Genomic DNA, 25,185 nt, shown 5'->3' on the forward strand with positions numbered 1-25,185 from the left:
AAAAAAAAAAAAAGAAGAGAAAGTGACGATCATGTCTATTCAAAACAAAGAACATTGTTTGCATTAAATAATTAAGCAAAATACATAAAGTGGGAGACCAAGTCTCCTTCGCTTCTTTTCATTCATCCATCACCACTTACTAGTCTCGATCATTGTTCCACATATATGATCGGCATTTTCTTTTAAAAACTGACCTTGAGAAAGCAAATACGATTACGAAAGCACTAATCTTAGATTCTTGATGTTCAAAGTTCTCAATACCGTCGGGTACTACCTATGTGAGTTTCCCCGATTTTCTTCTTTTCATTTTGTTCTTCGCAACTATGTTTCTTTTCCGAGCCTTCAGATACGTGAAAGACAAAAGACAATGAAATTTTTTTACAACCGAGAGTGTTGTACTCGTTGTTGTGTGTTTGAGTCAACATCTAAAACTCTTGATTAAATTACTTACTAGAGATCATGTCCCTTTGTTTCAGGTTGTAACTGTTTGAGATCTGTCGTCACTGTAGATTCAAAAGAGGTGGATATATGTTGCAAAGATATGATCAGTGATCTACCAGAAGCTCTTATTTGTCACATCTTGTCTTTCCTTCCCGTAGAAGTTTCGGCTTTGACTTCAGTACTTTCGAAAAAGTGGCAGTATCTTTTTGCTTTAAGACCAAATCTTGAGTTCGATGACGCTGTAATATATCTCAATCCGGACGGAAAAAGGGATGAGACAATGTTTATGGATTTCGTGGAAAGAGTATTGGCTTTGCAGGGTGATTATCCTATCAACAAGTTGTCTCTAACATGCCGACGTTTTATTGATTCACTTTGCGTCTCTCGTTGGATATCAAATGCCATGGAACGCGGTGTCTCGGATCTTGAATTACGCTTAAATGTTAATTGGGCTAATACGATGATGCGTCCAAATGTCTTTGTGAGCAAGACACTAGTTCATCTAAAAATAGAAACTGGAAACGGTGTCGTCATTGATGTGGAAGATGTTTTTCTTCCAAAGCTCAAGACTCTCCATCTTAATAAAGTTCTCTTACAACACAGTGATAATGGCTTCGTGAAGCTTATTACTAGTTGTCATGTTCTTGAGGAATTAGTTATGACGAATCTATGTTGGGATGGTTACTGGAAACGCGCCGTGTCTTCAAAAACCCTCAAAAGACTATCGTTACTTTGTGAAAGCGGTGACAACAATCCGTATAGTGTTTCTTTTGATACACCCAATCTTGTCTACTTGTTTTACTATGATTTTGTTGCAGACAAGTATGATGAACTGAATTTCGATTCACTTGTTGAAGCTAGTATCTGTCTTCAAATGACATCAGATCAACGTGCAAATGTAAGCTATGAACATATGGTCGGTGATGCTACAAAGTTTCTTATGCGGATAAAAAATGTTCAGATCCTTTACTTATTTGCCAATACCATTGAGGTTTGTATCTTAATCCATCCTTCTCCTACATTTTTTCTGGCTACTTTGAAGTGAAAACAAACAATTTGAACACCCTTGTTTCAGTTAGTGTTACATGCCTTGCAAATGAAGTTAATTTAGTTTTTTTTGTTTCAGGTACTTACTTTCTGCTGTGAGCAAATACCGGTATTCAAAAACCTGACTAATTTAACTATTAAGACTCACAAACAGGCAGGATGGGAATCATTGCCAGCTCTACTCAAGAACTGTCCAAATCTAGAAACCCTCATCTTCCATGTACCAAACACATATCCTTTCATATTGCATTTGCTTTACACATGTTTCTAAACAAAAATAGATTTTGAAGTTGATTCCTCTACGATTCAGGGAATCCATCACAAAGATACAATGAAATGTGAGGATGTTGACGGATGTCTATGAAAATCTTCAGGTTACATTCCTAGTTGCTTATCATCAAGTCCGGTGAAGGTTCTAAAGATATGGAACTTTGGTGAAATTCGTGATGACTATGATGACGTGGAGAAGCAGATGGAGTTGGTCATGTATTTCCTAGAGACTATGCCGAATCTTGAACAAATAAGGTTATACCACCAGATAAAATTGGAAGAAGATGTGATAAACCAACTTGAGATGTTAGCAACCTCGACGAAGTGCACTGTTTATCTAATCTCTGATGCCTAACATCTGCTATATGCGTGTCTACGAATTATCTCTTCGGTATCGACTAAATGGGAGATTATCTTTAAATCTCAAAGAAGATGAATGAAGCTTTCGTGATAGTTTGGTCTTTGTTCTGTAATCTATGACTTACACTTTGGCCTTCTCAATATGCATTTTCACTTTTGTGTTGAATATACTTGATGTTTTCTGAAGTTTTTTTTTTTTTTTTTTTTTTTTAATTATACAAGATTTTAGTTGATTTCCTAATATTCATTTTTTGATAATATTAAAAAGTTGTCACTAAGTTTGTTTTTTGGGTAAATTATATGTTATAGCCATAGGGCAAGTTTTTTAATCAGTTTAGGTAATAGGTTATGTTTGTTTACACCAAATAGCCACCTCCCTTCAGCTAGACATTTTTGCCCTCGCAACCAAAAAGCCAACCGACGAGGAAACGAAACAACCGACGATGAAACGAAACTGGGGAGTTATCTCGTCGTTAAGGTTAGTTGCTACAGTTAAAATTTAATGTTTAATTATTGATCTTTATGTCACATAGTATTAAATGCAAGAGAAGACAAATACCAACCCAATTAATGCTGAGCATCTTTTTATTCTTTTTGTATGATTGAGAGTTATTATCGAGAGTGATAAAGGAGGAAAAAAAACTTAGATCGAGTAGGAGGAGATTGTGAAGTGAAGAAGAAGAAGAAGAAAGTTGAATTTTGTTTTTCAGGTAATATATGCAGAGGTATAAGAACAACAATCTTCCATAACTAAGTTAGTAGAGCTGGTGTTTTGTTTTTTATGTACCAAAAACAAAAGGAATGGAATCTGGGTGGTTTTAATGTTTGATGTATGTGTTATGTGGGTTTAATGTTTGATGTATGTGTTGTTGGGTATTTATTTGTGTCCAGATTAATAGGCATGACATTTAATGTAATGGATGCATTTATGTTGCAGGTGTGTAATGGATATTCCTGTATTTATTGTTGTTGGTGTTTGGATTCGTACTGAACAACAAGAATGGGAATTTGAACCTGAGAAAGGAAAGTTTGGCAAGTGTATATTACTGAAATGAAACATTACGTACACGGAGCTATCGTGTACGTTATGTGAGTTGTTCTGCATTCCGGCTACAAAGTTTACTCCGACAATCAGTTATTGGATGCCAGAGCGAATGTCTGTCATGATAGAACGTAAACGCCCTCCTGTGCACATTGACAATCAAATGAGCTTGGATACATTCATTTTCATTCGCAGAGGTGATGCAAGTGTAAACATGTGTGTCTCATTTTATCCCAAAGTTAATGCATTTGTGGACACTGAGAGTCATGAAAATAACAAGTTGTCAAGGAGTGAAAATCCTACAAATTCGATGTTGGAGATAGTTATTGGGGATGAACGCAAGGACGGGGTAGGGGTCGAGCAAAATGAGGGTAAAGAGGATGATGAAGAGGATGATGAAGAGGATGATGAAGAGGACGATGAAGAGGATGATGAAGAGGACGACGAAGAGGATGATGAAGATGATGATGAAGATGAGGACAGTGATGGATCAAGTGAAGGGAGTACGCTTGATCCAACTATCGAAGGTAGTGAAGGAGATGAAGAAGATTATGATTACAACAAGTGGACAGATTTTGTCAACAGAGAAAACATGATTGGGCATACCGGAGACGGTGGCGAGAATCAGATTCCAGTGGTTACACCAGGGGACTTTACCCGCTTATTACAATTGTGTATGTATAAAATTGCACTTGTACGTGATGGACCAGTTCAAGGGAATGGTGATATTGAACCGGCTTATCAATGTACGTACAATACAGAATGTGTACGTGAGGAAGTATGCGAAGATGCTGGTTAAACGTACACAAATGATGAAGAACCTGCTATAGGAGAAGGAAATAGTTTAGACATTCAAATTGGAGAGGCATCATTGGCTGTGATGTCTGAATCAGGGGCCGAATCAGGTGAGAGATTAGTCACCTTGAATGAGTCGTACGAAGTTTTCAATGGCTTCAAAGCGATGCGAACAGATGAGGCTGAGTTACTCAAAATTGTTGATGCTCCAATGTTTGATGATTTAGCCCATCTGAGAGCAGATGAGACACAAGTTGAAATTGCCACGACAGGGGAGTCACTGTATGTTGGAAGTTTGTTTCAAACCAAAGAAATGTTGCAGCAGACAATGTCTTTCCATGCAATCAGAAATTGTTATTGTTTCCATCAAATTCGGTCTTGTCCACAAAGATTGGAATTGGTATGCATTGATAGAAGTTGTCCAAGGCAGTTGACTGCACATGTTGTAAAATACAAATTTCAAAATCAGTAGGTATGTGGATATTCATACTTGTGACATCGACACCCGGAAGAATTATGGTAAACATGCTACTTATAAAGTTGTTGGAGAAGCGATCAAGAGTAGATACAGTTCTACGCAAGCAGGGCCTAGAGCTGTTGACGTTCCATATCTGATATTAAATGACTTGAACGTTCGCATCTCATATTCTACCGCATGGAGAGCTAAAGAAGTGGCAGTGGAACATGTTAAGGGTGATGATGAGAAAAGCTACAGGTTTTTACCGACATATTTGTACCTCCTTCGTAAAACTAATCCAGGAACAATCTACCACCTCCATTCGACATCAGAAGGTGATGGCAAAGAAAGGTTCAAGTATGTTTTCGTTTCTCTTGGGGTCTCTATTAGGGGACTACAATATATGCCAAAAGTCGTCGTTGTTGATGGAACACAACTTCAAAGCCGTTACAAAGGATGCCTACTAATAGCGTCAGCTCAAGACGGTAACTTTAATATATTTCCTATTGCGTTTGGTGTTGTTGATGGGGAGACAGATGCATCGTGGATATGGATCTTTGATAAGTTAAAGGAGATCGTTCCAGATGGTGAAGATTTAATGATAGTTTCAGACCGACATTCGTCAATATATAAAGGGATCAGTGTAGTATACCCCAATGCGCATCATGGAGCGTATATAGTCCATCTGGAGAGAAATATTTTGACAACCTATAATAGATTTGGAGTTTCGGGATTGTTTATAAGCGCAGCAAAAACATATCGAGTAAGAGATTTTACAAAATATTTTGAGGAATTAAGGAGTAGGAGTCCTGAATGCACAAAATATTTAGAGGATATTGGGCTGGAGCATTGGACAAGAGCATACTGTAAAGGGGAAAGATACAACATAATATCAAGCAACACTGGTGAGTCTTTGAATATTTTCCTCACAAAAGCGAAAACCTATCCGATTGTGTACATGTTGGAATTCATTAGGGAGGTAATAATGCGATGGTTTGGTGAAAAGAGGAAAAAAGCTTCCAAGTGTACGTCTTTGGTAACTCCTGAAGTTGATGACCGGTTTTTGCAAGAGCTTCCTGAATCTGGGAAGTTTTCAGTTATGATGTCAGGACCGTGGAGTTACCAAGTGACTAGTAAGACAGGCGAGCATTTCCATGTTGTTTTAGACTGGTGTACGTGTACCTGTCTAGTGTACACAAGGTTAGGAATTCCGTGCGAACATGGTCTAGCGGCTGCAATACATTTTGGGATCAATCCGAAGTCGATTGTTGTTGCGTGGTATCTGCTTAACACTTTTACAGCTTCTTATCAAGAAGCTGTTTTACCAATTGAGGATCTAAAAGACGTCGACATTCCAGTTCATGTCTTTGAACTTCATTTAATACCTCCACACAGTAGATGACCACCGGGAAGGCCAGTTTCAAAGAGGATTAAATCAAAGGGAGAAAACCGGATTAGTAGTTATTGTATCAAATTTGTTATTATTGTTACGTTACCATACTCTATATTAGATATGTGACATTTCATGTAGCATTTTCCATTTATTATTAACAGAAAAGAAGAAACAAACGCCCTCGTCCAAATAAGTGTACCAGGTGTAGAAGCTCGGGCCATAACAAGAAAACTTGCAAAAATACGATTTAAATAAATTGCTTTCACTGTAAACCGCCCAATGTAGGGTGTGTATTGCTATTCACTTGTTTGGTTGTACGGTAAATGAATCATGTGTACGTAAACATCATACACTGTGGCTATGTACGTACATATATAAGTCGTAGGAATCCTAATCCCTTGTTTTGTTGTACGTTTACTTAATGATGTGTACGTACACATCATACACTGTGGCTATGTACGTACATGAAAGGTTTTGGAAATCCTATTCACTTGTTTGGTTGTATGTTTAGTTAAACAAACATGTGTATGTGTACATAAATTTAAAACTTTGTCGTTGTACGTACATATACATGTCGTTAGGACTTAGTACCTGTCTACGTACTCAGAAATTAATGGTGGGTGGTAATAAATATCATATAACATCCTAATTATTCATAAATCATAACATAGTTGGTGTAAATATAACATTTAACATACTAATAATTCAGAATTACTTCAAGCAGAAAGAGTATTTATCCTTACAAAAAATATGATAAAATACATAAAACTTCCATTATAATCTTTTGTTCCTGAACACTCCCCATCATCATCTATTGTTGCATTTTGAGTCCATGAGCTCTCGCCTGCCTGCACAATGCCTTCATTTGGGGTTTCTATGTTATCCCCATCCTCCTCCATCACATGGTTTATGTGGTAATGTGCAGCAAACTCAGATCTGTAATTATGGAAAGTGGGTTTCAACCTTTTAGCATTAAGAACATTGCTATTTGGAAGCTATCATACATAATAATTACTTACATCAACTGGTGATGTTCAAGTCCGTCGAAATCTGGTTTTATTAAGACTCTCGACGAGGCTTCTGTGTGTACAAGACATGGTACACCTATAGAGAGTCGCCATATTATGTATCAAACCAAAGTACATGTTATTGACACGTTAATAACAATTTAACCATCCATACCTTCATAACTCCCAACTTTCCAAAACCGCAAGACACAAAAGATAGGTTCGGATTTGTGTAACAGATGACACTCATTTTCTTCCCAACAAGTGATGAATGAAGAGGCATAGTTGGCATTTGCACGACACTTTATACTTTCATTCCTAAAGTGTTATTGCCCAGTTAATATAAATCCTACCGATGAAAATATATATATATATATATATATATATATATATATTTAGGAAATGTATATAACCTGCCATTGAGTAAAGTGAACACAACTTCAATACACCTGCCATTCTCATCTCTTTTTTTCACTTCCACACGAACAATGCACCCACAAACATGATAAAGAGATACAATTAGTTAATCGACTAAAGCATTTGACTAATTCGGCGTGCACACCACCAAAGTTGGCACTTCTTGCAAGGATGCTTGTAAGGACGTTCCATACTAATGTATGCTGTTAGTGCGCACTTCATAGCGCACGGAGGAGTTGTTATTTCATCATTATCAGGATAATCAAAATAAACACCATAAGTGTTATTGTATGGTGGGCCATACTTTCTAAGCTCACAGACAAGTTCCTCACACATCTCTCCCACCTCTTCAGAGTCGAGTTGGTAGTGGTTTGTAGAAAACAACCGAAGGAAAATATCGGCCTGGTAACCATACCCATTACAGATGCAGAACAAAGCAGCTGCAAGGATTGCGTCTGCATGTGATGGGACGTTACGTTGTAGTAACTTCAGTGCTCCGGCAATGTCTCCAACTTGTGTTACAAGACAAAAGCCTTCAAAATAAATGGCCGTCGGGTTTCTTCCTTAACGCACATTTCAAAAAATTTCATGTGTCGACCAGCTACCTTAATGGCATCAGGGTCAGAACACATGTTCAAGATGTTGGCTTCCTTCAAGACGTCAGGCCGGTAAACAATTTTTTGGCCTCTTTTGCCAGCTCGTAGAAGTGACTGCTTGTACCACCAGTGTTTGGTTGCCATCAACTTCGCGATTTTTGCCAACAAATCGTCAGGAAGATCCGGGTTACTCATTTTCTTATGAGAATGTAAGAATTATGTGATCATAGTTCAATCTTAAATAAGAATCAGTTGTTGATGTGGTTGAGGAATTTGTAGTTTGATTTAAATGATAATTGATATAAGTGCTTGACAAGATAGCGATGTGACATCAAACCACTAAATGTAGTTTGGTGGATGTTGTATCGTGTACGTACTAATCTACACTTTCGATTCGAAGATACTTCTCTATATTTTGCCTATACCCTGAAACTGTACGTAGACTATGTATGTAAATATATGGAGCCAACGTACAAAGATAGAGCCTACGTACATAGATAGATCCTACGTACATTGTTGGAACTTATGTAAATAGACAACAACCAACCAACTTAAGAGAAGGAATTAAACAACAATTTGAAGGTCAACAAACTTGTCTCATCATAACATACGGTTTTGGGACATTAGAAAAAATGACAAATAATAGGTCGAAACAATAATGGAAATTCAAATTGTCGACCCAATCCCATGTTCATAGACGTCCATCGCGTACTTCAAACGTACCTGGTCAACATTATTGTCAGTGATTCTCAAGCAGTCAGCCTCCGGATAACCCATGCTTACCAATTCTAAAAACTTCATAGCAAAAGGTCCACAATCTCCTGTCCTATCGTTTTGACCTAAAGGATTAACTCTAGAAAAGGTAAATGGAGCGAGTCGGTAATTGATGTCAATTACCGAGTGAATTAGGAACGATATCATCTCAATCACTGGCTGCATCTTCGTCTTCACAACAACATCTCTAGTGTCACTAACCAAAGAAACATAAATGGAGACATTCCTCGTTTTAAGATTTATGACCACTCCGACCCAATGTTCCAGTTTCCAGTTCATAGGAGCATATACAACATCAACATCTTCAAGCCACTTCAATCGTGGTTCGTGATGCATCCAATCTCTAGTGACGATGTTAATGAGGAGTTTATCCCATACGATATTCTCTTTCTTCAAAGTCTTGGAAAAAACGAGGAACCTTCTCGTCAACTTGTAAAATATGACAGAGTCAATAATGACGCTCCTTCGTTTTATCAACTCTTATCCGTTCTTTTTCCACAGCATTAGGGCAATCATTTCCATGTGCTGCACATGTTGTTAAACCGAACTCAGTTTAAAATCTCACCATAAACAACAATATATGTATAGTTTAAACTCGTATTTACCCAAATAAAAATTACTTGTGTGTGGACCCATTGTTGAGGCAATATAAGATGGGAGAAGAAGACGTGATCTGCTTTGCAGAATCCGAATAGGTTGTGTATCGTGCACAATTCCTATATGAGTAGACAGACAAAAACATCTAAATCCGAATAAAATATAAAACACTTACACATCTTCCCGTTGAATCAACTCGGTGAATCTGGCGTATTTACGATGATCAACATCTTCCAACGGATCGTATGCAACAACTTTTACCACTATCGGTTGAGATGGTCGACTGTCAGGTGGGTTGATGATGACCATCGTCTCTTCCCTTACTGAGTCATTGACAATAATAACTGGATGAGTCACTGGTTGATGTGATCCACTTGGAATAACTACCACTCCTGAACTGTTATCTGGTGGATCTGCAGTTTCTTCACAACCCACAACTGATTCGCCTTCCTTCTGTTCTACGTCCCCCTCGACCTAATACATGTACGTTCATAGAATTATACATATATATAGAAAAATAAACTTGCTAAGTAGACAGTACATGTTCGTAACACAAATAGTGTTGAAAATCAAATGTGTAGCTACAGTTACCTGTCGTTGGTCTTCAATTGTGGTCTCACGAATAGGTCATTCGGTAGTGTTAAACACCTCTACTGTTTCACCCTCGTAATGCAGTTCTTGCCCATCCACCTATTCAAAATAATGGACCGTTGGTTATTCCTATATGTTACCGACTGTATTTTCGAGGTTGGTATAGAGGACATCATTTGTATACATCATCGTAGGTGATAAACAGATAACCGCATATTTAAGAGACTTACAGATGGAGATGCTCTGATTTTTTGCTTCATCAGACACCAAATTGTTACATCCTTGATCATTAGGTATCTCATTAATTTTTGATGTATTCAGTTGCAGAAAAATCTACAACAAAGATGAACGAAGTTAGAATAAGAAGGTCCCTAAATTATAAGTAACATATAATGTCATACTTATAGTGGATACTAATGCTTTAGTTGGTGATACCTCACCACAAAGGGTATCTTCACCGCCGACATCATCTGGGCAACTATGATCTCATACCTTCTAATAACTTACAATTTACGTGTACGTACATTAGCTACATCAAACATAAATATAGGTACACAAAATTTAACAAATTCTAGTGTACGTACATTAGCTCCATCGTCCAGAGATGGCTGGTGCATGTCGTAATCGCGAACTTTAGCTTCCCATCCAGCAGCAGCATTAACACAAACACCTGTTGGAAAACTCATGTCGTCCAATTGTTGGGGTCGAACTACTTCATCACTGCTCACCAAATTTTCACCATGTTTATCATCATTCAGACCTTCAACGTTTCCAACATCTTGTGCAAACCACGAGAACAACAAAAATTAATTTATCTAAGATGTGGAAATCATACAACAATGATGTTAGTGGGCAAACTAACCTTAGCAGTGTCACCAACTTTGATGGTAGGAACCTTCTCTCTTCTTTTTTTTCTAACCATTAATGAACTCATTCTTCGAAACTTATTCTTTTTCTCACTTTTTATGTGTGACTGTTGCTTTGACTTCTTCTCTGAACCCATCTGATTACCAGCAGAAGGTTCAGGTACCCCATAGTCGTTTCCTTTAACCTCCAATAATGCAGCTCTTATCTCTGTACTGACGAAGCTCTTCATGTCTTCATGCATTTCCTTTAGCATTGCTTCTTGCTTCCTGAAGAACAGCCTGAGTTCAACCGCATACCTTTCAAATCGCTCATCATCCAAAGTTTGATCACCATTGGGCGTATCCCCCACTTCCACATTAGCTGCTGTAGATGTCTTCAGTTTCTTATTTTCAATTGTTGATGTTTGTCCTCGTTTCCTCTTTTGACATCCACTTGTAACTATAACACCAATAACCGAATATCAGTTCATAAAATTTGATTCACATAAGATTTTATTATCGCTTTCAAACAATAACCCAATTGTCAACATACCTTTCTCTTCAGGTCGTATCTGTTTTGGGAACTCAGCATCGCCTCCCACCCATATTGCCTCATCCCATTTGTGGCCAGCATTAATGAGATATTCAATGTTCTCGACTTGTTGGTCTTCCTCCTCATCACGCCAGGAGAATGATCCACGAGAACAATGCTCCACTGATTCGATCATCCGCGTAATAACCAACTATAAAATGATACATGTATAAGAAAATATACACCAATTAGAGAACTTATACTTTTATATCACATAAGTACGTACAATATCAAGCACAATCACGTACGTACCTCTTTAGCAGCCTCACATGTGAAAATGCTTGCTGTCCGGATTGGGCGCAATTTAGAAAGATTATGGATCGATCTTTGAGTAAACGCTTGATCGTCTTCGTCAGACGGTATTAATTTTGCAAGTGATGGGACAGTTTCAAATGCCAGCAGTTATAGTGCAAGAGGAAATCCATGAACAGCTATTGACCGTCGCTTGCAACTTTTCACTAATCGCTCAACATCTGCACAACAATTAAACCCTGTAATTGTCTCCAACGTCCTATTAAATGACAACCTTCCCCATGGGTATTTGTAGAAATTTCAATATTCTTGGTCATCTCCACTGTTTTGGATGTAGGTTTGACTGGCTGAGTAATGCATGTGAGTACACCATCGACTATTATTATCAGCGACAAAGCAACTTTCTTCCACATTTCCATCTCTTCAGACTCCAACATGTGGACCAAGTCGGCGATTGTTAGTTCCTTTTTCTTCCCGAATAGAGTCTTCCAAACACTCTTACATCCTTCTTCATTTTTAACCACTGCGTTCACATATCTCTTTTTTGGATATTTACCACATTCGAGTCCTGTCAACTTAGCAAATTCTTGTAATCCAAACTTTATTGGTCACCAACTGACGGCAAACTAATCCATGGATAAGCTTCCCTGAGAATGAGGCCTTGTTGGCAGGGATACGAAAAAGCTGCCCAAATGGAGACTTTAACAAGTTTTCCATTTCTGTTGTTCCATTCAGCACCGTTGATATTGTAGCAAGATACTCTGGTCTAGAATACGCATTGATCTTGGTTTCGAGAGGGTAATGGTCAAGAGCAAATAACCTCCTCGGTAAATCCAAACTCCTTGGAGGAACATTCTCTTGTTCGTCCACATCCATCCTACAAAGAACAATTTGGTACATATTACTCTATACGTACACAAGAACTTTGAACCCAAGTTCAATGTGTACCATATTTCCAATATATACCCAATTACGGTTCTACTATCTAACCCCATCCACATACGTACACAAGAACTATGAACCCAAGTTCAATGTGTATCATATTTCTAATTTATACCCAATTACGGTTCATCCACTCCGAATACATAATAATCAAGAGAATTCAAACAAATTACGGTTCTACTTTGTTACCCCGCCCCAATTACATCGTTAATATAAGAGAATTGAATAAATTTTTTAATCTAATCAATTCCCCCTACTTGTATTTATGGAACACGGAAACGTAGGAATTGCTGCAAACCTTCTTCTTCTTCTTCTTCTGTAAGAGATTGTGATGACTTGGTGTGGTCGACCAAAATTTCTTTTGTTTTTTTCGGTGTGAGGTGAAATGAAAGTAAACCATTTGATATACATGACCTCAGTTATTATATCTTTTGCTTGTTTAACTCTACTATCACATTTATCTTTATTCTATTTTAACCAATTATCAAACACATTCAGATATCTTATAATATGTGAAATTACCAAAAAATTTATGTATATTAGAAAACTCATCAGTTGACCAAAAGTCCCGAAGATGCATGGGATTTGGCATAGAACTCATCAACTAACCAACCTCAAAGCAAAAAAAAAGAAAAGGGGATCTTTATATACTTAATGAGATGTCCAACGTTTCAATACGTTTTGTTACGATTGTTTAAACCTTTCTTCAAGAAACCCTCGGAAGTCCCTAAGATGTGTGCTTTGTAAGTAAACCAACCAAACCATACGCAAAAAGTGTAATTTCTTTACCGGGTCAACTTGATCATATATCGTCAAAAAAATTCTACTTCCACTTCATGAGTCCCAGTGAGTAACTGCAACTGTGACCACTTATGTTACTATTTACTAATCAAGCCTCCTAACCGAACACATATGACATATAACACTTAACATATGCAATCTTGCGTCCATTACTCATTAGCTTCGAATTTGTGAGCTTCAGTCTCATGATTTTATATCTTGAACAATTCTTTAGCAGTGTGGCATTATTCACACTTTGTAAAATATTTTTCTTAAACTAAATTCAACATTCATTTATAGTTTATAGTATATATACTATATAAATTATATAGTATATACAATGAACTCTTAGTCTTGGCCTCTTGGGTTAGAACCATTTTAATACATTTGTTGAGCTATATATGAAAATAATCTCAAAGTAAAAGTATAAGGAGCACAAAAACGAAATAACACAAGAAGGGATAGACTAAAAACGAGAACTTTAGAGCCAATGAGCACAAAAACAAAGGACCCAAAAAGGGAGAGACCCAAGATCATGGAAAGAAGCCAAATTGCGGCTCTTTTCTTCATCAGAGATCCTTTACCAGCTCTATTCTCTCTCAGCCTCTCAGAAGCTCTTCTTCACATTTTTCTCTACGCCCTCCTTTTGGTGTCTCTATCTATCCTCGCTCTATGTCGACTTCTCATGTTCCAGGCTCAAATGTGAATGGTGTTGCTGGAGCTACTATAAATTCGGTGGTGGAACATGTGGCTTCGCAGACAACTACAGTCATAAAAGTTTCTGATGCTGCTATTAATCCTGTGGTCCATTTTGATGTTGCTCAGCAGATCATTAACAATGTGCATACATTCACAGGCTTAAACTGGTAATAAATCCACACAGCTCTTGCGTTTTGTGCTGGTCAACTTGCAAGTTATGGCCACTCACTTTAAGAATCATGTAGACCTTGGATGTTGTGTTGGGATCACTTTTTTGTTACTATGTAACATACGGTCTTGAAAATTGTGTTACATGTGTGTTATTTAAATCGTCTCTGTATGTTGTGTGTGATTGCAGGTGGGCTTCCATTGTTCTTACCACTATTTTAATTCGAAGAGTGACAACCCCGCTCATGATTTATATTCAAAAATGGAGGTCAAGAGAGATGGTATTGAAACATTAGGTAACATGCTTGTTTAAAGGCAACTCAGATTTAAAATTAACAATATTTCTCCCAAGATTTGTCCTTTCCTTCACAACCATCGACTTGAGCGTATTATTGAAGTTGCTGAGTGTTTGGATGATTCTATTTTTAGCTATCACGAATTGCATGAACATGTGGCTTTGGATGCAAGTGTTTTTATATATGATGGACAATCAAACTTTGCGTCGTTATTGTTTGCTACATGCATAATCAGTTTGCTCTTATTATCTTCTTTCTTTTTTTAATCACTGTTTGATAATTGATACTCCAGATGCTAAGAGAACACCTTGCAACATATGCGGAGATTCATGATCAGGTATCCTTATAATATTGTTAAGAGAACACCTACTGCAACATTCCAATTCCAACAAAACTGCGGATAAATTGAAAATTATGTCACTGACCCGACTTTATATCCTTATAATATTGTTTACAAGAACATTGGTTCTATAGCTATTATAGAAGTCGTCAGTGGTTGAATCTACGCTCAGAGTTGAGTGTTTGAAATGTAATGATTTTGTACGGAATATTTCTTGCGAACTATCCTATGAACTGTGTAGAATTTGCATGTAAATGCTACTCACCTGTGACGACAGAATCTCTTGTATGATACTCTGCAGCTAAGCTCTTTCATTGAAGTTTCATATAAGTTGCATCTTGCATGCTTCCCCATATCAACCTAACTGTTGTCTTGTTTTTGATGATGTAGGTATGGTGGTCTCTTTAGTGGTACTCGTATTCTTTATTTTTTTGCGGGCAGTGAAGATTATTTTATCGTTACAGGGTTGGGAGTTTTGCTTCATAATTTGTTCAGGCATGTGATGTCTTCGTATTTCATTAGGGGCTTCATCCCAGTAATTCTTCCTCCCCAGATCAGTAAAATGGCAGAGAAAGTAGCATCCTTTAAAACAGGCGGTGCACTATGGTTCACTGATCTTACAACGGCTGATACATCATTCATCTTCCCACTTCTAACAGGATTGACTTTCTGGATTGCAGTAGAGGTATCGTTAACAGTGTTTTCGATATGAACAAGTATATGTTCTTGTGGTTGGTTGTGACTGAATTCTTAATGTTGAGCATCACAGTGTGATGCAATCGTAGGTTTTGAAGGCTTAATGCTCCCCAAACATTGGACACGGATGTGGATCATTCCCATGTTTGTTATGGGAATATTTTTTTCAAAGGTGAAGTTATGATTTTTTACCACGTAGGGAATTTGATTAAGCTCAGAACAGATGATGATGTTAATTTTGTGTAAGTTGTAGGGTGTACATTGCTATTTGATTAGTTGCATTTTGTTCTCCATTGCGTTTATGCACGGTGAGTTTTTCAATTACCTGTAACATCTTGTGTGTTGCTGAGGTTGCTATATCTCTGATCTATCTCTTTTGTGTGTAGTGAAGAAGCATTAAGGCATTCCAGAGATCCCTGAATAATTGGCTATAATGTTGAACAAGAAGAACTTTTGAATGTAGGCAAGAAAGACGCATGAGTTTTGTGTAATCGACTGACCAAAAAAGTTTTTGTTTAGCAGTGTTTGTGGCCTTTATTCACAGTTTGTAAGATATTTTCTTAAACTAAATTCAGCATTCGTTTTGTAGTTTATACAAATGGGTCAGAACCATAATAATAAATTTGTTGAGCTATATATATGAAAATAATCTCAAAGTAAAAGTGTAAAAATTTCAATTACTTAAAAGGTTTCGTCTCAACGTCCTGTGACGTGGGTTTACAGGGTTTTGAGTAGATTCTGTAATGGCCTTGAGACGCACTCTATCCCTCAGATCCTTGTTCAATGCTCGCTGCTACCAACCATATTGTAGCGGGATCATTCTTCGTGGTAATGGTCGTGAAGAGAATCCAAATTACGGCTCTTTTCTTCACCAGAGATCCTTTACCAGCTCGATGATTTTCTCTCAGCATCTCAGAAGCTCTTCTTCACATTTGTCTCTGTGTGATCCTTTTGGTCTCTATCTATCACCGCTCTATATATGTCGACTTTACATGTTCCAGGCTCAGATGTGAATGATGTTGCTGGAGATTCGGTGGTGGAACATGTGGGTTCACAGACCACTACAGTCATCAATGATGTTGCTGGAACTACTATTGATTCTTTGGTTCGATGGTTTTCAGCAAATAATTGACAATGTGCATTCGTTCACATGCTTGAACTGGTAAGAAATCCCCAAAAGCTCTCTTGTTTTGGAGGTTGTGTTGGGATCACATTCTTGTTACTGGATAAAGACGGTGTTGAAATGTTGTGTGACTTGCCAAACTTGACCATCTGTTATGTTAAATCATCTATGTATATTGTGTTTTCATAAGATTTGTTGTGTGGTTGCAGGTGGGCATCCGTTGTTCTTACAACCCTTTTGATTCGATGATTGACAGTTCCGCTCATGATTCACAATGAAAAATGGAGATTAAGCCAAATGGTACTGAAAACATCTTGCAACGTGCTTGTGTAAAGACAGTTCAGATTCTATTTATAGCTATTAGGCAATGCATGAACCTAAATGTGTAGCCTATGATGCAAGTGCTTTTTTGCTACATACATATTCAGTTTGCTTTTATTATATCCTGTCACCATCATTATATAATACTGTTTGATCCTGCAGATGCTAGCAATGGCAGAGATGAAGGATCAGGTACCACAGCTCTGTTTCTTTAGAAGCCGTTTTACTGCAACATTACAATTCCATAAATTTTCGGACCAATAGAAATATATGTCACTGACCTGACTTCATGCATGCATATCCGTAAGATATTGTTTACAGTAACAGAAAAAAATGTCTCTGCTCTCAGTACATAGTTCTAAAGAGGCTATAAAAGTCTAAAAAGATTCATATGGATATAAAAGTCTTCAGATTGTGGTTGTTATGTTCAAGTGAAAGACGATAAGTTGAGCTTTTTGGAAAGAAGTTGAGTTTGTATGGAGTGTTTCATTGCTGACACTCTCGAGCATCCTTGTTGGTGCGTTTTATCACAGTTTGGGAAATATGGATGTTACGAAAGCTAAAAAGTACTCTTGGATGTTACGATCTCTCATCTATATATTATTCAGTATAAACCAACAAGTTCATCATATCCTAAATACATTTTAGATTAACCCCTAAAACAAATATCATAAAGAACAGATAGATAGAGATTACAGGGCAGTGCAGAGAAATACAAAGAATACAATAGAGATTACAGTGCAGTGCAGAGAATACAATACAAATTAGTAGCAAGAAGTGTATTTTAGGGATTAGAAGGTTGTAGACGTGTGAGAGACTACTTATGCATATAGAGCATCAATATCAAAATCATTGAAGAAATCAGAAGAGAAGAACTCGTCGTCGTCCAAATTGATCATCGGCATAGCAGCTTGAGATTGAGTCTCATGAACCTCAGAATCAAATATTTGATCAAAGTCGAGCCCTTGGTTGCTGCATCCTTCACCCACGTAATCGATCATCGGCATAGCCTGAGACTGAGTCTCAACCTCAGAAGCAAATATTTGATCAAAGTATTCCATCCCTTGGTTGCTGCATCCACCCACGTCGTCGTTTCCACGTAAAGTAAAAGAAGAAGCATTGTTGTTGTTGTTTTTGTTGTTGTTGTTGTCCTTCTCCACGACGACGTGTTGATGATCTCTTTGCAACTCCTTGAGATCTTGTAACATCCTCTTCATCGAAACAATCGCGTCACCCAATTCCTCCGCATTCTCCGAATTGGCGAGACTCTCGTCTTCCCACCAAAACCCTAGATTTTCGTCATCGACGTCCCGAGTCGGAGTCTCATCAGCGAGGAAAGCAGCGACAACGCTATCCACAGACGAGTGTCCAAACGTGTAGAAAGAGTTGTGGGAATTAGCAGAAACAGGAGTGGCTAAGATTGCAATCTGAGCGTCGGAGAGAAGACAAAGCTCCGACGCTTTGCTGAAAAGGCCCTTCCTACGTTTCGAGAATGTAACAGCACGTGCATCTTTCCCCTCTATCTTCTTCTCTGTATCTATCTTCCTCTTCAAGGCCCCCATTGTTATTGATCGATGTTTTCGAGAGACGATCGAGTTACAAACCAAAGAGAGATCAAGTTACGAACCAGAGAGAGACGATCAAATTACAAACTGAGAGTTTAGGGTTTTCTCGTGTTTGCCTGTTGCGACTGTTGTTGTGTTGAGAAACAATGTATACTATATAGTATATATAGAGAGACTTTAGCCTCAACTCTCCTTTTTTCCTTTTTTTGAACCCTAAAAAATCACCTGAACTCCTTTTCCTTTTCCTTTGTTTTTTTTTTTGGAAACATTAAGCGTTTAATTAATTTATTGTTTACTTTTTTAAAAAAGATAAGTAAATTAGGTTTTAGTAAAAACGTCCGTCACACTATATGTTAACCAATCGTAGTATTTGATGCTAAGCTTCTCAACGTTGGACTTTTGTTGTCACATAGAAAACTTGGTACCATATCAAACATTTCTTCTTTCTTGCATATAAAGAAATTTTTTTAAAAAGTTAAGCATTTTTTTATATTGAATCCATGTACGTAGCTTATAAAACTTACAAGTAAAGAATTTAAAACAATCAACTATGCTACTGACTTGGGCCAATGATGATCAGATCAGATCATATTAGAGAGTTAACCATTTAATCAACTTGCCAAGAAAACTACAACTTGTCTTTGTAAAGACTAGTGAGAAGCAGAGCAATGGGAGTTTTCAGAGTCAGGTTTCTTATATATAAGCTTGGTGTGAAGAATAGTATCCAACATAGAAACAGCTTCAACGACATTCTTGCCTTTGTTCAACATCACGCAGCTCGCCCTGCAAAAAGTTTCAAAATCCAAGATTAGACATAAAGAAGAAACTGTAAGTATTAACCAGGATCATGTTTGGTGCAAAATAGTTTACCTTTTGGCATTTGCAGCATCTGTGATCTCAGCTCGAGTTGGAACACCGGATTTTACAAGTGATTCCAGAACCTGAGTTGCCATAATCACCGGTACACGAGCAGCTTTACAGATACCTATAATCTCCTCCTGTATATTAGCTAATCTCTCCCATCCACATTCCACTGCAAGATCACCTCGAGCTATCATAACTACCAAAGGATTCGAACACTTCATTGCCTCTAACAGAATCAATGACAAATTCTTGAATCCACTTTCCGTTTCAATCTTTAGAACAACACCAAGATCATCTAGTTTCCTTTTCTTGAGTTCTTGCCTTAGAACGGTAATATCATGAACATCGCGTATGAAAGAAATGCCAACCATGTCAGCATGTGAAGCTACATAATCAAGATCTTTGATATCTTTTGATGTAAGGCCTTTGAAACGGATATCGCTCTGCGGAATGTTAATGGACTTCTCTGAACCCAGTTTTGTACCTTTTGGACCTGCATGAGTGATTGATACAACTACCTCTGAAGGGCTTGTTCCTTTGATTACTCCCCATATTTTGCCATCATCAAAACCAATGGTTTCACCAGGCTTGACTGAGTCAAACAAATAACCGGAAGGACAAGTTAAACTATATGATCCTGGAGCAGTTACTGAAGGTTCATCGAGCGATCCTTCTCGGGTTATGACTAGTAAATCTCCCACTTTGAGCCTTACAAAAGATTCCTTCGGAGGAACATCTACTACTCGTCCAACTTTCTTTCCCTTGATGTATAACTCAGTTCCCGACTCAATGTAAGCAGTATCAAAACATTCAGCCACAAAACCGGTACTTGAGAAAACATGAAACTCTTTTGAGATTCTAAGTCTCCTCTTTCTCCCTCTAGCGTCACGTAGTCTTACAGAATCACCAATTTGGAGACCAGCAAGAAGATCCTGGTCTTGGACCGAGATAGTAGCATCAGGGGAAACATGAGCAGGAGGTTCTGTTCCTGTGAGAGAGAGCCATACCACAGCAGGAGATACAACATTTCCATAAGCATCTTTCTTTGGTGACACTTTCATCACACAGGGACCAGGTTTTAAGGTACCAGTTCTCAGTTTTGGTCCAGCTAAATCCATATGAACGCGACATGGCATCTCTAGCATCTGAGAAGCTCTTCTAACTCTTTTGATGATCTCACCCCAAATGCTTGGATCTCCATGTGCACAGTTTATACGTATAATAGAATTGCCAGCTTTAACAATATCGGTTATAAATGTTTCACTTAAAGTAGCTTCTTCACCAACAGTTACCATGATATGAGTACTTCTTCCCTCACGAAGCTTACCCAGTAATGACTCTTTGTATGATGATACCTTCCCTTTATCATTCTTCTTATTACTTTTGCTCTTGGGATATGCTTTAGTCCAAGACTCTGTCACAGCGTTTTGATCATTGTACGAAGAGTTCATCAGCAGATTAATAGAAGTGTTAAGGCTGGCGAGAACATCCAGATTGTTGTTGTCTAAACTTGACAGACCAAGAGAAGCTAGATGGCTGTTGAGCTGCTCAATGTCCAGGGACCTCAAAGCCATATAATGAACTAAGTTTGTTGCACATTCCAGATATTTCCTGCAATAGATGATATTAGGAAGTTAGGCAATGGCAAAACCGAAGAATTAATAATTGCAGATGAATTTACAGAATATGGTTAAAATTTCTATAGATCTAGACCTGTCACATAAATGAAGTTGGGAAGCATTCCACTTCTCTGCTGCTAGTAGATGTGACTGGAGAGCATTCAGTTTATCGATAACACAAGCCACATTATTGTCCCCATTGATTCCAGAGAGGTGTGCTTCTGACTCGAGATGAGAAAGCTCAACTTTAAGACTCTGGAAAGTCAAAACTCCAGGTACATTCTGTAGAGGTATTATCAACTTTAAGACTCTGGAAAGTCAAAACTCGGAACACGAAATTTCATCTGGTTAAGTGATAATGAACTAGTAGTAGTCCTATGCTGGTTGTTCATGAGAGACCTGCTGGAGAAGCAAAGGATCTTGCCTCTCAACAAGTGGCTTGAATCAATTCCCACCATATCAACTAATTGGATCACCTGAGAAACAAAACCCAAAAACCCTCTATGAGAAGAAACAAATAACGTAACAAGACTTGCATCTTCCTCCTCTCTATATATAAAACGTAGAAGCAAACAACACCCTAGGACAAAAAGGAAAACAGAGAAATAGAAACCCTAAACAGTTTTTTCTATATCAATAAAATAGAAAATTCTAAAAAAAGAAAAAGGAAACGTTCCTAATACGTATCTAGAAAACAATAACACAACCCATAATGTCCCAACAATAATGAAAAGCTAGAGGAGACAAAAGAGACATATGCTCAATATCATCTCTTGGACAGTTCAAATTATGAGCTTGGCTAGTTGTAACTGGAAAGAAAGATACATGTACTCACATTGTTGTTATGTACTGTGCAGAGATTTCTGAGTGAGGTAGCAGAACTCGTATATAAAGCCATCTGTTCCCATGATGAGTGAAGATTAAAGTAATCAATTATAAGAAGAGATTGTGGTCAATTGGCAAAGAAAGCTAATGCTACAATGTTTAATTGGTTGACACAGGATCAGATATATACTAGAGATTAAAATTAACCTAGGCATAACCACTGAGGCAAGAAACGAAGAAAAAAAAAATCAAGTTCGTGAACAAATAAGCATAGAACAAATCAAAATCCAGGAAACAAATCATGTATTTATTCATAATCATATCGAAAGCAAAATAAGTGTAATTGAGATAATTTCTCAAAGGAAATATAAAACAAAATCCACCGAAACTCTCATATCGTGAGGACAAGAACACGAGTGCAAGAGAAAATACCTTTTGTTATGGTGTTCAGATAATGTATTTGCGATCGTCTTGGGGGAGAAGAAATGTAGAATGAAGAAGACAACTCAGAATTTTCAACTCAGAACAAGAATGATGAAGGAGAAAAAAAAAAAAAGTGTGGTTAAGGATAAAGAGGGAGTGTGGCGAGCGCGTGCCCCAGATTCATCTTCTGGAACCTAGTAACACGGACGGATGCTGAAAGGTCCATTCATAAACGATGTCGTTTTCGTTTAACTTATTCCATTATTCAGACAAGACCGGTTTGAATAACAAATGAAAGCTATGTAAGACCGGTTTAACCAAACCAATAGTTATTTTCAAAAAATCTCAAGCTTACCAATAATCATTACAAGAACATTTCCCACCTTTGAAATGATGAAAACGATTCAAATCTCTCAACACAATCTCTCTACCAGAGACCGACGATATATATTTCATCGCGTTATGGCAATCTCCGCAGACCCGTAAGTTCTTGAACACCCTAACCGGTCTTGATTTCACCGTGCTAATAAGCCCAAATGCAACCGCAATTTTCTCGCTGTGCTGATACAGCAACCTCTCCTTTTTTCCCTCATCATCATCATCTTCCTCTAGCTTGTGAAGAACAAGATCCGTATCAGGAACATATCCGCAGCGTTTTATTTCTGTAATTAGCCGGTCCAGTTCATCATATATTTGGTGAGCATTCGGGTGGGATGTATCGCCTACGTAGAACTTATGAACCTTATCTCCCACTTCTATCCAACTGCAACCTCCTTCTTTAACCAAGTTTCTCTCTTTCATCTTCTTCCTCATCTCCGTAGATTCTTCCCATTTCCCTACATCAAACCATTCAAGAAAGTTTCACTTTCACGCAAGTTTAATTGGTAGACAAAAGAGTTATATCAGTTTTTGTTTGAATTATATAGATACCTGCACTAGCGTATATGTTTGAGAGCTGTATATAAGCTGCAGGCTCATTTGGGTCAAGCTCTAAGATCTTCCTCGCAGCCATCTTTCCAAGTTCTGTGTTACTGTGAACTCTACAAGCTCCAAGAAACGTACGCCACACTAAAACATCTGATTGGAAGGGCATTGTGTTAATGAACTCAAATGCGTCCGTGAGAAGCCCGGCTCGACATAGAAGATCAACCATACAAGCATAGTGCTCCACCTTAGGTTTGATATTGTGGTCTTGATACATTGATTTGAAATGTCTCCATCCTTCAGAGACCAAACCAACATGGCTACATGCGGATAAGATTGCAACGTAAGTGACCTCGTTTGGCTTCACCCCTTCTTCCGTCATTTGGTTAAATGTTTTGAGTACTCTTTCAGCGAATCCATGTTTAGCGAAACCTGTGATCATTGAAGTCCACGAGATCACATTACGATCTTCCATTAGACTGAAGACTTGGGAAGCTGTGTCAATGCTTCCGCATTTGGAATACATAGATATCAAAGCGTTGCAGACGGGTTGATTGCACGCCAGCCCTAGTTTAAGCACCTGAGAATGGATTTGCTCGCCTTTTCTTATTGAACCAACACTTGCAACTCCACTCAACAAACTAGCAAATGTGAAAGCGCTAACACCTAATTCTCTCTCAGTGATCTCACTTAAAAGCTCAAAAGCTTGCTCAAAATCCAAGTTCCTGCAGGTCCCGTCAAGAAAAGTGTTATATGAGACCAAGTTCTTCTCAGATAGAGATTCAAAAGCTTTCCGAGCATCTTCCATCCTGTCAGATTTAACAAACATGCTAATAACCGTGTTCGCAACACTACTATTCGTAGCAAGTCCTCTTTTGAAAGCATGACCAAGAACCTGTTTACCAACCCGTGGATCCAAAAGATTTCCACACGCCTTAAATGCGCTTGAGAAAGTGAAATGATTTGGCTCAACATGACCCTGTGTTATCATTTCACAAAAGAGATTAATAGCCTCTGAAGCAAGATTACAGTTCTGCATATAACCTGTAATCAATGCCGTCCACGACATAACACTATGATCCTGCATTCTATCAAACACCTTCCTGCAGTCATCTACCGAACTGTTCGCAGAACATTTCGCATACATATCAACTAAACTACACTCAACATCATCCGCAAGTCCCGATCTAATAGCCCAAGAATGCAACTGCTTTCCCAAAGACAGATTCTCCAACTCAGCACACGCCGAAAACACAGAGCTTAGTGTGAACTTATCTGATTCAAATCCGCTTAAAACCATGTCTAAGAAAAACCTAACCGCTTCCCTAGGAAACCCCATCTGCATACACCTAGTAATCATCAAAGTCCAAGTAACAACATTTAGTTCAGACATTTTATCAAACACCTTATACGCATTCTCAAGACTATTCTCCCCTTTCACAAACATGTCAATCAAAGAACAACCAACACAAACATCGAATTCAAAATGCCCAGTCTTCATCAAAAACCCTAGAATCGCTCTCCCAACTCCAACAAATCCCGAATTCGAACAAGCTCGTATCACCGCAGTGTAACAGTAATCATTAGGCACCAAACCCAACTCCAAAAACTCAACAAAAAGCTTAATCGCATCTAACTCTCTACCGTTGTTACCGAAACAAGCCATCATCGCACTCCACGAAACAACGTCTCGGTTACCAAATCTCCCCATAGTCACAAACACATCCTCGGCTTTCTCCGAATCTCCAGATTTCGAATACAGGCTGATCAACGAATTGTATAGAACCGAGTCAGGCTCGATTTCAAACTCCATCATCCGCGCGTGAACGAGCTTCCCGAGGCGAAAATCGCGTGCTCGGATACAATATTTGAGGAGTGACGAGAAAGTGACAGAGTCGGTGGGACGAATCCCGTCACAAGCCATGAGATCAAGAGCTGAAACCGCTCCACGAAGATCTCCGGCATTGAGATGACGGAGGATCAAACGGTCGGCGACGTTGATCCGATTTGAAACGGACGGCTGAGATTTAACCGGAAGTTTGGCGGTAGATGGTAACGAAAAGCTTATCATCGCCATTGTTTCTCCGGTCCGTTACCGTGACGTATCCCATAAAACGTTAATTA

At 38.2% G+C, this 25,185-nt stretch overlaps 5 protein-coding genes and 3 pseudogenes across 5 annotated transcripts; 5 read left to right on the top strand and 3 right to left on the bottom strand.

The window, feature by feature from the left end:
• Nucleotides 1-139: 139 nt before the first annotated feature.
• Nucleotides 140-2,361, top strand: LOC104698988 (putative F-box/LRR-repeat protein At3g49150). The gene is made up of 4 exons (XM_019246535.2): nt 140-278; nt 477-1,432; nt 1,568-1,708; nt 1,799-2,361. Exons 1-4 carry the CDS (start codon nt 242-244, stop codon nt 1,850-1,852), a joined length of 1,188 nt encoding a protein of 395 aa, XP_019102080.1. The 5' UTR covers nt 140-241; the 3' UTR covers nt 1,853-2,361.
• Nucleotides 2,362-2,561: 200 nt separating this feature from the next.
• LOC147942665 (uncharacterized) lies at nt 2,562-4,230 on the top strand. The gene is made up of 3 exons (XM_087456152.1): nt 2,562-2,596; nt 3,056-3,145; nt 3,254-4,230. Exons 1-3 carry the CDS (start codon nt 2,562-2,564, stop codon nt 3,957-3,959), a joined length of 831 nt encoding a protein of 276 aa, XP_087312278.1. The 3' UTR covers nt 3,960-4,230.
• LOC147942666 (uncharacterized) lies at nt 4,041-6,056 on the top strand (annotated as a pseudogene).
• A 7,814-nt stretch (nt 6,057-13,870) lies between these two features.
• Nucleotides 13,871-15,817, top strand: LOC109133327 (mitochondrial inner membrane protein OXA1). The gene is made up of 4 exons (XM_019246342.2): nt 13,871-14,064; nt 15,092-15,386; nt 15,471-15,541; nt 15,784-15,817. Exons 1-4 carry the CDS (start codon nt 13,871-13,873, stop codon nt 15,815-15,817), a joined length of 594 nt encoding a protein of 197 aa, XP_019101887.2.
• Nucleotides 15,818-16,124: 307 nt separating this feature from the next.
• On the top strand, nt 16,125-16,853 carry LOC147942667 (putative F-box/LRR-repeat protein At3g49150 pseudogene; annotated as a pseudogene).
• Nucleotides 16,854-17,662: 809 nt separating this feature from the next.
• LOC147942668 (agamous-like MADS-box protein AGL97 pseudogene) lies at nt 17,663-18,403 on the bottom strand (annotated as a pseudogene).
• Nucleotides 18,404-18,967: 564 nt separating this feature from the next.
• LOC104698989 (plastidial pyruvate kinase 4, chloroplastic) lies at nt 18,968-22,250 on the bottom strand. The gene is given in 7 exon segments (XM_087453130.1): nt 18,968-19,189; nt 19,277-20,881; nt 20,984-21,138; nt 21,140-21,218; nt 21,220-21,365; nt 21,725-21,787; nt 22,147-22,250. Coding segments are annotated over 6 exon segments (2,181 nt in total). The 5' UTR covers nt 22,147-22,250; the 3' UTR covers nt 18,968-19,056.
• Nucleotides 22,251-22,449: 199 nt separating this feature from the next.
• On the bottom strand, nt 22,450-25,138 carry LOC104791144 (pentatricopeptide repeat-containing protein At3g49170, chloroplastic). The gene is made up of 2 exons (XM_010516959.3): nt 23,068-25,138; nt 22,450-22,973 (listed from the first exon to the last, which is right to left on the bottom strand). Exons 1-2 carry the CDS (start codon nt 25,136-25,138, stop codon nt 22,489-22,491), a joined length of 2,556 nt encoding a protein of 851 aa, XP_010515261.1. The 3' UTR covers nt 22,450-22,488.
• Between the last annotated feature and the right edge of the window lie 47 nt (nt 25,139-25,185).

This window comes from Camelina sativa, chromosome 6 (genome assembly GCF_030686135.1).
Source record: "Camelina sativa cultivar CO46 ecotype springtype chromosome 6, ASM3068613v1".
NCBI classification, from domain to species: Eukaryota; Viridiplantae; Streptophyta; class Magnoliopsida; order Brassicales; family Brassicaceae; genus Camelina; species Camelina sativa.